At 49.0% G+C, this 10,559-nt stretch overlaps 1 protein-coding gene across 3 annotated transcripts in view; it reads left to right on the forward strand.

Moving 5' to 3' along the window:
• Nucleotides 1–9,812, forward strand: part of EIF4E2 (eukaryotic translation initiation factor 4E family member 2) — a 35,307-nt gene extending 25,495 nt beyond the window's left edge. Inside the window, exons 7-8 of one of the 3 annotated variants that reach the window (XM_049888459.1) lie at nucleotides 200–278; nucleotides 5,740–9,812. In XM_049888459.1, coding sequence (XP_049744416.1) covers nucleotides 200–245 — 46 coding nt within the window. In that variant the 3' untranslated portion in view covers nucleotides 246–278; nucleotides 5,740–9,812. The other 2 variants (XM_049888460.1, XM_049888458.1) reach the window with 2 other exon arrangements.
• The last annotated feature ends 747 nt before the right edge of the window (nucleotides 9,813–10,559 follow it).

Genomic DNA, 10,559 nt, shown 5'->3' on the forward strand with positions numbered 1-10,559 from the left:
AGGGAGGCCGGTGCTGGCTCCCCTGCTCGTTGGAAGGTCAGTTTGGGGGGAAAGCCTTGGCCACTGTGCATCCAGGTACCTGTGGGCCCCACTTGGAGGATATCCGAAACAGGGTGTGGGTTATTGTGTCTGCGTTCTCTTTGTTGAAAAGCTTTTGATCTGAATGTGCTATTGTGTTTTTTTGTCTCTGGTTTGCCAGGGCCTGGGAGGAGTTTCATGGCCTGGTGAACAGCAGCGGCCGCTGATCGGACGCTCCCCCTCTGTCTGTCACACTCAGGGTAGGGCCTTGTCTATCTTTCTGTAACCCTGTGACATACCTCTCAGCCACAGGACCCCTTCCCCGGTGGGTGGGCTTTTCCTGGTTACCCCAGCCTGACCTTGGCCGATACCGAGCCTACTGCAGACTCAGAAGAACCTGAGTCCGGAACCGCGGGACTTGGCCTCACTGGGTCAGCTCACGGTGCGCTCCCAGCGGCTTGCGTGACCTCACCGTGCCTCCATTTTCTCACTGGAAAATGAGGTCACACGGACTGGAAGATCTTTCAGTTGGCTTCCGAGGCCAGCCTCTCATGATTAGAAGTGTGCCACAGAGCTTTGCATTCTCCCTGGCATGGCCATTTTAAGCCATCCGGTACCTTGCAGGCCTGTTCCACAGGCCCCACTATGGAGAGGGAGAGGTGTCTCTTGTTTGCTGGTTCGTGGTGTTTGTCAGGCCGAGGAAATAGTGACGTAAACTCGGAGCTTCGGCCATGAAAGTGACCTGGGGGCAGATTTCAGGGCCATGAAAGAGACCTGGTTTTAGGCCATGGTACAGCTGGGTAGACCATCATGTTACCTGGCAGGGAGAGGCATGGCATCATGAAGGCAGGGTCAGCTGGAGTGGTCACTCAAAAGATACTTGTATCTCAATTCAGAGGGTCCTGAGTCCTTGTCTGTCTTTTTAGCAGAGGGAATTGGGTAAATTTATTCTGAGTGAGAGAAACAGATGAGGTGGGAGTGTATTCCTGGCCATCCACTGCCCTCCATCCCCACCCCAATCCCTGAGAGATAGAGTAATTCTAAAATTGGAGCAGCACTGTCAACTGAGGTAGCTGCTTCAGAGTTACCCTTTCCCAGGAGGGAAAGGAAGCGTTTTCAACAACAGGAGACCCGCCCCCTCTGACAGGCCAGCAGAGAGAGAATGGCCCTGGAGGGTCAGCACAGGCGGCCAGGGTCTGAGTGCTCTGTGGAGCCCTGAGTGCCCGCACACACTCAGGATGCTGCCCATGTCAGCCGAGAAGGCAGACCGAGGGAGCACCTCCTGTTTCAGGGGTGCCACTGCTTGAAGCCCAGCTGAGGACGTCTGAGAAGGCGCTAGAGTCCAGACAGAAGAGTTCCAACAGCCTTGAAAAGGACTTCATGCTCCATCTCTACTGACTTCTTGCTTGAGTGCGGGATGTATTCTAGAAAGATGCACACCCAGCTCATTTTTATGTTTGAGCTGCCCTTTCAGTCTCTGACCCTTTGACCTTCTCGTCCCACACCCAAGCAGATCATAATCTTTGGAGAAATTTGGTAGAAAAACTCTCATTTAAATAATTATTTTAGAACCACAAATACTTTTTTCCTCAATTTAGTTGATATTTTATGGTTTTGCACAGGATAGCTAGTATTTTAGGACTGTTCCATTTGGCCTCTATTACAAATAAGTGTTGTCCTTTAACTGGGCCTTGAGTACAAGTTCCAGTTTGCTGCTGGCAGGAGACTGTGGTTACTTGCACTTCTGTGCCAGCACTTGGAGAGCAGTGTTTTTGGTTTGGGAGTGAGGTTGGCAGTGGTCACTTGGTGGGAGATTACCCAGACCCCGTGCCATCGAGTCGATTCCGACTCATAGTGACCCTATAGGACAGAGTAGAACTGCCCCATAGAGTTTCCAAGGAGCGCCTGGTGGATTTGAACTCCCAACCTCTTGGTTAGAAATTTGCTCCCCGTCCCTAGAAAGGGTTTGCAGTTTTATTTAATGTGCAGAGAGAGAGGAAGAAGCTGGTGGCGGCCTGTGGGTGGACAACTGGCAGCCAGAGAGTGCTCTCCTGAAGACCTCGGTGCCCTTAAGTGTATAGGCCGATGGGTGAGTGCCCCTTCAGAGCCACTCTTTAGAGCTGACACTCAGATGAGGTCCCACCTGGGGTGACTCAGCTTTTACCTGAGGACCTAGAATTAACCTGGGGCTCATGGAGGATGCACCACTGTGGTAGGTAGCTCAGAGGAGGGCAGGGGGCATTCTCTGCATGACCGGCTGCCTCTCTGTCGTCCACCTTGGAGTTAACCCTGCCATAGCTCATTGTTCCCAGAGTCTGAACCTATTGTCCATTTCTCTAGAAGAGATGGTTTTGAGACAGAGCAGATTAGAAACCTGTTTCATAGTATTAGGGTAACAGTTTTCCCCAAGACATCTGGGAATGTGATGTTGGCAACCAGTTTGGGTGGGGGCTCTCTGGTGTTTCTGAGGTTCCGTCATCAGGACAAAGGGAAGGCATCAGAGGAAGAATCCTCCTGTGGCTTCCTTTGGGGCCTTAGCCCCTGGGTCCTACTCAGTACTGTAGGCATAACCCATCACACACTGTGAGGGGGCTACAGGGCTAGCTTTTGGAAGTCACCCTGGATTTTCTAAATTTTAGTTTGCTCTTAAAAGAACAGGATTCCATCTTAAAAACAACTGTATCAGCCTGTGGCCTCTGCCTCCTGTCCCCACTCTTCCTTCCCCTGTCTCTGGGGTGAGGGGTAGGGCCAAGGGTTAGTGCCCAGCTGGCTGGAGGTGAACAGATTGCTCAGACTGGAGTTGGTGACATCGAGCTATTCTCAACCCACTTCCTGTAGAAAGGCTAGACCAAAGCCAGAGGACCCCACGCCACCAGCCTGCTGCAGCCTGTCCTTGTCGGGAGCATGTCATGCCCCCCAAACTGTAGCAAACTTGGCGGAGTCCCCTGGCTTTTCTACTCTCTCTCCTCTTCCTTTTTGCAAATAGACCTTAGAACGACTGTGACTCGATGGATTTTCTGATCACAAAGAGATCTGTGCTAACAGGATGAATATTACCTACCAAGATGGGAGAATGTTCTTCATTTTCCTGTCACAGAGAGGAGAATTTCTGTCTCTGGACCACCCTCAGCACAGGCCTGGAATACTTCCAAAAGATAAGATGACTTGCTTCTGGTGATGACCTGCCCTGAAAATCCCTTCTTTCCATCACTGAACAGCTGAAAGGGCTGGATCAGATACTTGTCCGCCCTACCCCGTACTCCAAGATAGAGAACTCATTCAATCAGCAGAAAATTCTGATTCCACCTTCTGTACCCTGCCTTCCTATTCACTCTTGTTAGCCAGTTGTTGTATGGGGCTAGAGGTGATGCTGAGCAAAGGTCCAGCCCTTTGACATCACTTTATTTATTAGAGGGACGCAGGATAAAGTGTCTTCTGGGATGCAGGCTCAGTAGAGCAGTGCGTTGTCCCTACGGGGGCTCGCTGTTACACACACACGTCAGTCATGCCTGCTTTCTCTGCTTTATAAGCAGATAAGTTCCTTCTTCTTTGGTGGCTACTCAGAACGTCTGGCCCCTCAGAGGAGTCTGTCCTTTCGAAAAGGTTATTTATACCATCGGCATTTAAAAAAAAGACAGTCACTCCATTAAGTTCTGTCTCTGTTCTGCCTTTAGCTCCTCTGATAGGAATGGTAGGAAGGGCCCAGTAGCCATTGACAACTTGAGCCCATGGTCAGGAATGCCAGTTAGGAAAGTGCCAGTGAGCTTTTGAGATAAATGCATTTCCTTCCCAAGCCTGAGCTCACCTGCACAGCATCTGTGAGCCTCTTGGTGTACTAGTCTGCAGCCATTCTCCCTTGAGTGGGGCCGTCGTTCCTGTCAGCTCGCCACTGTCAAGGAGGAGAACCTGCTAGCCAGTGGCTGGAGGACACGCTGTTTGGCTGGGCTGAGCACGGTTTGCCGTCAGTATTAACTTACTCAGGACCACTTGCCATGCGCCCAATCGTTTGTAGCAGTTTTAAGATAGGTCAGTTAAAGCCAGAGTTTCTAAAATGTCCCTTTAAAATGAAAGTGAAATAATGATTCCAGAATCCAGGTTAATGAGAATTTCTGTTTGAAAATTTTCAGGCAAATTTAAGTTTCAGCACTGGGTCAATGCGATAGACTAGGTGATCTTTAACACCCCTTCCAGCCCTGGGATTTGAGGTTCATGTGGAAAGTGAACTGCTAAGAAGTCATTGGTTTTGTGTGTGTGTGTGTGTGTGTGTGTGTGTGTGTGTGTGTGTGTGTGTTTTGGCCTGTTGAGTCAGCACTGACTCAAGGCTACCCCATGTGTGTCAGAGTAGAACTGTGCTCCGTAGGGTTTTGTTTGTTTAACTTTATTTTGTTGAGAATATACACAGCAAAACATACACCAATTTGTTTCTACATGTATGATTCACTGATGTCGATTACATTCTTTCAAGCTGAGCAACCATTCTCACTCCCCTGTTCTGAGTTGTTCCTCCCATTAACGTAATCTCACCACCTGCTAAGGTTCCTATCTAACCTTTTGAGTTGCTGTTGTCAGTTTGATCCCGTATAAATGGTTCTTAAAAGAACACAGTGCTCCAGGCAGATATTTGCTACTAGTTAAGCTAAACTATTGTTTGGCGTTAGGAAGGCTTCAGGGGTTATTTTTGGTTTAAGGTTAAAAGATTATCTCAGGGCAGTAGTTTCAAGGGTTCATCTAATCTCCGTGGCTCCATAAAGTCCAGATTCCATGAGAATTTGAAATTCTGTTCTATAGTTTCCTCTTTTGATGAAGATTCTTCTGTAGAATCTTTGATCAAAATACTCAGTGGTGGTAGCCAGGTACCATCCAGTTCTCCTGGTTTCATAGCAAAGGAGGCATCTGTTCATGGAGGCAATTAGCCGCAAAGCCATTGGCTTTTTAGTGTGACTGGGAAAGCTTACTATTGGATGGTCAGGCCTGTCTGCACCCAGAAGACAACTAAAGGAACACTGTTTACAATCAGTCCCCAACCCTGTCCCGACACACACACATGCGTGCACACCCCTCTTTTTCAAGAATTATAGCCAAGTTTCCAAAGTGAAAAGGGTCCCCAGATTTCACCTTGAATACCTTTTGTAAGCAGCTAACTTAAGTGTTTATGTTCAGTTGGTTAATTGGTGTTTTGAATAGGTAATACAATCAAATGGCTCAAAAAACAATTTTAAGTGTAGTTTCTACTTTGCGCCCCGCCCCATCGCCCGGGTAACGACTAGTATTGATTTGTCATGTATTCTTACGGTTTCTTTCTATATGAACAAATGTGAACATATATCCCCTTCCCCCCACTTACACACAAGGTAGCTGACTATATATGCGCACTGTCCTGCCCCTTTACTGATACGTTTTACACTTCTTTCCATGTTGGTAGAGAGCTTTCTCGTTTTTTTTTTTTTTTTTTTATGGATTGTTTTACGCCTCACAGCGTCACATTATCAGAATGTGCCATAGCCTTAATATTTAACCAGTCCCCTATAGATTTGCATTTGGGTTGTTTCTAATCTTTTGCTGTTGAAGGGACTTGGGGAGCAGGTTACTATTTTGACGCTAGATCAGGAAGGAGGGAAGATGCTGGGGCGTGTCCTGGGGCCCTCGAGCCTGTGAATGGGTGGTCGTGTAGAGATGACCTGTGTATTAAATGCTCCATTTTCTCCCATTTTTTTCTTTCAGGGACAATTCAAGCTTTCGAAATACAAAAATCACATTGTGAAAGTACACAAGCTGGCAATAATCGTTTTCTGTGTGTGTGTGTGTGTGTCCACAATGGATGGGAGGTCTCCAGCCAGTCCTTCCATCTGCTCACTGAAGGGACGGCCTGAGCCGCAGGCTCCCGTTTTGCACTCACTCCTGGAGGAGGGATTCCACTAGACGCCTCCAGCATCGCTGACTTTATAAAGTGGAGAAACGGAAAACGTGACTTTGTAATAGACACACTTTGTTTTTTAATGGGGTTCTGTGGGGGGAGTCCAGCCTTTCACTTTGCTGTGTGCTGTCCAGACGCCGCTGGGCGTTCTGTGCTCTCATACTGTGCGAGGTGTCGTGACCCCGCGTGTGCGCCAGAGCTGCCGCTGAGAGTTATCAGTATTATGAATGTCTGTGCACCCAGGAAAAGCTTTTTGTCGGAGCGTCCGGAATAGCTGTAAATGCTCTCTTCTAGCTCTGCCATTAAATTATTCGGACGTTTTGTTTATTTCTCTCCCCTCTCCGCCAGCCCTACCACTTTCTGAACATGTGTCACTGGTGTGCTGGCCGTCCAGGGTTTTGTATCGTCTCCTGCCTTAGGCCCTCCAGTCCTCCGCCCTGTGGCACTCTCTCCTTCCTTCCTAGGCACTGCTGCACTTAGAATTTTAATCCAATGAGCCGCACTGGGTTCACCGAGGCAGCTCAGGTGTGCCTCAGTAAGTTAAACTGGCACAGAGCCCAGTTTGATTTAGGTGATGATACACGTTCCCAGTGCAGGATTCGGAGCAGAGAGCAACAACTGCAGTCGTTTTCCCACGTGAGCAGGGCCTGTGGGTAGCCCTTCTCTGGACTCTTGCGTGCCTCCAGTTGAAAAAGGGAAGTACACCAGCTGATCCAGGCTGGTCGTTGCCAGGTGTTCACGTTTACCATGATAAATCCTGGTCAAGAACCCGGGACACTGGAGGAAAGGTGACCTGGATGGATGGCCTTGGTTGCATGACTGTGCCTGTCTGCAGTGGCTGGGAAGCCTCCTTTGTCTTTAGCACCTGGTATGTATGTTAGCAGTGTATGCTGACCTATGATGTCTGGACAGGCAGCTCTTGAAGGCTACTGCAGGCCTGTTTTAGGAATAGCCCGTCACTCATGGAGAACCTGGGTGATGTGGCTCCAGAAGGACTAAAGTCAGGCCAGCAGAGCAGCTAGGATTCCAAGAAGTCACGAGGCAGAGTCCTGCAGCAGCCTCCCAAGTAGCACTGTCTTACTTGGCTCTTGTGAGCAAGGATTGCAGTACCTTAAATTAAGGCCTCTCTTTAAAACATATCCTTGACGGCTAGGGGGATCCTTAGCCACCCGGTCTCAGAGAAATCACATGAGAGTAATAGGCGTTTATTTCCTTACTGTATTTATATTACTCTCTTCCTACTTTCTAACTCCTGAACACCCTCTAGCTGCCACTGTTTCAGAGATGCTTTTCCTAAAAGAAAAGGGGAGTACAGGGGCCGAAAGGGAGGTGCTTCCATTACAGGTGACGTTAGGTCAGATAGGAAGATCTAGCAGTTATTTAGACTCCTGGAACATGAAGAATGAATTCTGCTGTCCAGACAATTAGGAAGGGCTTAGGCAAACATAGGAGCAGCGTTGGCTGAAACGGGGAGCAAAGGCAGCCCCCCAAGATTTGTTCAGACCGCAGGGAGGCCTTCACTTTTGCCTAAACTCAGATTTGCCGTGAGAATTCCAAAGAGAGCAGACATTGAGATTTGCCCTTCTCTGGGCATCTACCTGACTGTGGGTGTGTGTGTGTGTGTGTGTGTGTGTGTGTGTGTTTAATGTGTCCATGAGTGAGGGTTTTGTCAGGCTGAGTGGTTTGCTGTATTGTCCATAATTTTGCTTTTTGTTTTATTTGTTCAGGTTTTTGAGTCCCACGTTTTCTGGAGCTTTCATGTGTTCCTTTCCTCTTTGCTGTTGCCGTAATTTGAAAGTTGTCTTTCCTCATCAAAAATATACTGAGCCTATGCTGGCTAGAACAGCAGGCAGCATCTCGCCCCCAGTGTCCTCCCAGTTACTCTGCCCAACCACTTTTCGTGGGATTATCTGCAGACTTGGCTTGAGAGGTCTTTTCATTTATTTTGACTCGGTGGACCTCTGTTACGCTGTGATACGGCACAGTTATGGTCATGACCCCCCGCCCCGTTCTAGAAACAAAGGAGAAAAGGTCTGCAGGGCCAACCTAACAAGCAAGTGAGGGTGCTGCTGGGGGGCAGGGAGTCTGTCTCCCCTTTGCACAGTCGGGACGGTTCTCCCAGGACCCCTTTCCTGGGCTTTCCAATTGCAGTTGGCCCTACTTCTCTCCATTGCCCTTCTCTTGCCATCTTTCTGTTTGTGTGTGTGTGTTTTCCCAGTGACACTGGCAGTGGCAATAGTTTCCCACCCAGGGAAAAGCTGTGGCCCACGACGCTCCCCGGTTTGCCGTGGCGAAGGAGCGGAGGCTGCGATGACTGGTCGCTGTTGCACTTTCTGAGCGGTTGTCTACTGCGGTAATAAATGGAAACTATCAGCGAGAACCAGCGTGTGGGCGTTTTCATACAGGGAGGTGGGCTGCTGGGCGTTGGTGGCTACTGATCCTGCCCTTCAGCGTGTGGGCCTCCGTTTTAAGCGTATTCCAGAACAAATGTGTGGAATAGTCCAGATAATGCCAGTATCATTGATAGGAATTTATTATGAAAATACTCTGATATTATTGTCAAAACACAATTTTAATATCAAAATATAGTTATTAATTTTAACTCTTCTCAGCCTAGGATAACAAATATTGGAATAGAAGGAAGTTCAGAGGGTTTTATTTTGAAGTAAATCACTCTCAGGCCTAAGCTCAGAGCGTTTTGTTTAGACCAAGTAGCTTAGTCTGAAGATGGACGGGTGGGCATGCTGACGACCAGTGCCATGTGAAATACCGTGGAGAAGAAGAGCTTTGCAGAGCCTCTGTGTTTGTTGAAAAAGAATTTAAAACAATTGTGTCTTGAGACTCAGTTTTAATAGATAGAAATTTCCTTTCTGTGTGTATCAGTCATGGTCCAAGCAGGAGATAAGCCATGCACATTCTTTTAACAATACAAAGAGTTGTTAGTAGTTGAAACAGCAAGAAGAAAACACCAGAATCAAGCTATGGGAAGACCTACCTCTGAGGATGGGTGCTGACGTCTGAGGGGATAGTGAAGCTGCTTCTGGGAATGCTGGAAAACGCAAACTGGATTCAACTACTGCTATGAGAGCCACCTACTGCAGGGTGAAGAAATGATGCTGAAGTAATGCCAACGGGAGCGGGAAGGAACGAGTCCCTTTTTCTTCCTCCAGCTTTGATGCTTCCCTCATGTGCCCCCTATTTGAAAAATCCAGCAGAACACCAGCTGGCCAAGCAGAAATGTCTGTAGAGTTCTAGCCCCAGCATCACAAAGCAAAGTTAGAAAGAGGGGTGTGAAACAGCCAACGGCTTAATAATTGCTTGGCGTCTGTAGACACCCTTCTACATGAATGTGAATTTTAAAATTTTATTTTATTCTTTGTTGTTGAGACCGTACACAGCGGAACATACACCAGTCCAACAATTTGACTTGTACGCTTCAGTGACAGCGATGACATCCTTTTAGTTGTGCAACCATTCTCACCCTCCTTTTCTGAATTATCCCTCACCAACTAACATAAACTCACTGCCCCGGAATTTTCCTATCTATTGAGTTGCTGTTGTCAGTTTGATCCCATATAGATAGTTCTTAAAAAAGTACTGTGCTCAAGGCAGGTGTTCATACTAGTTAAACAGTGAGAGTCCCACCAAGGTGGGGACCTCGGGGGTCTCGCCTCCCTTCCCCGAGCTGTTTCCTCAGGTCCGTCCGCCCTGCTTTCCAGCTCGCTGTGCCTAGCAGGCCTATAGCCCCAGCTGCCCAGCTGCAGTTCTGGCCACTCATCCAAGGCCCCTTGCTGGGCTAATTCTGCCTCGGTTTACCCCAGCACACACACACACACACCTGCCATGCATGCCAGCCACAGCTTCTGTCCCCTGACCCAAATTCCACTTTACCCTTTGGCTTCCAAGACCCTTCACAAAGGGCAGGGGCCACTCCCTCCTGCCGATAGGCCCAAATGGAGAGGTCTCCCTCCTCCCCTTGGAGCAATGCCTCTTGGTGTTGGAATCTCCCGAGGTGGCTTTGGTGGGCAGCCGAGGTTGGGACCACTGTCCTAGAGGGAGCTGCCTTCCCCTGTCACTCCTGCCCCTCGGCCTAGGCCCTGGCCTCCTGGGACAACCTGGTGCCCCAGCAGTTTCTCTCTTCTGTTCTTTGTGCTCCCATTGCTCCTCCTCCCACCCTCCCGTCCCTGTGCAAAGTCAGGGAACGTCACTTCACTGAGCCTGGCGCTACTGAAGGACTGCCCACAGTTCTTCGTGGAATGGCTAGGCGCCCGTCTTCCCCGAAGCTGCCCTCGTGGTTCTTCTCTTGCTCAACTCATCTGCTGTGGAAAACCTTGTCTTTCCTTCACCTGCCAACCCCCACCCCTTCAGATAATGTCTATTCCAGAGAGTCCTCCTGGTCCTGCAGCACTGGGGACCTGAGATTGTGTCTGTTGGTCCCCTTGTTTGTCCCTCCTGCTGGGTGGCTCCATGACAGCAGAGGCCATGACCCCCTGATCCCTGAGCAGGCCTGGCTTGGAGCGGGCACGGCAGATGCTGGCCTTCAAAATGGCTTCTTAGTGTGGCATCTTACACAGCATTTCTTCTGGCCAAAGAACTCGCTTTACGGCAGCGAAGTGTAGCATCGGGC

This window comes from Elephas maximus, chromosome 6 (assembly GCF_024166365.1).
Source record: "Elephas maximus indicus isolate mEleMax1 chromosome 6, mEleMax1 primary haplotype, whole genome shotgun sequence".
Lineage (NCBI taxonomy): Eukaryota > Metazoa > Chordata > Mammalia > Proboscidea > Elephantidae > Elephas > Elephas maximus.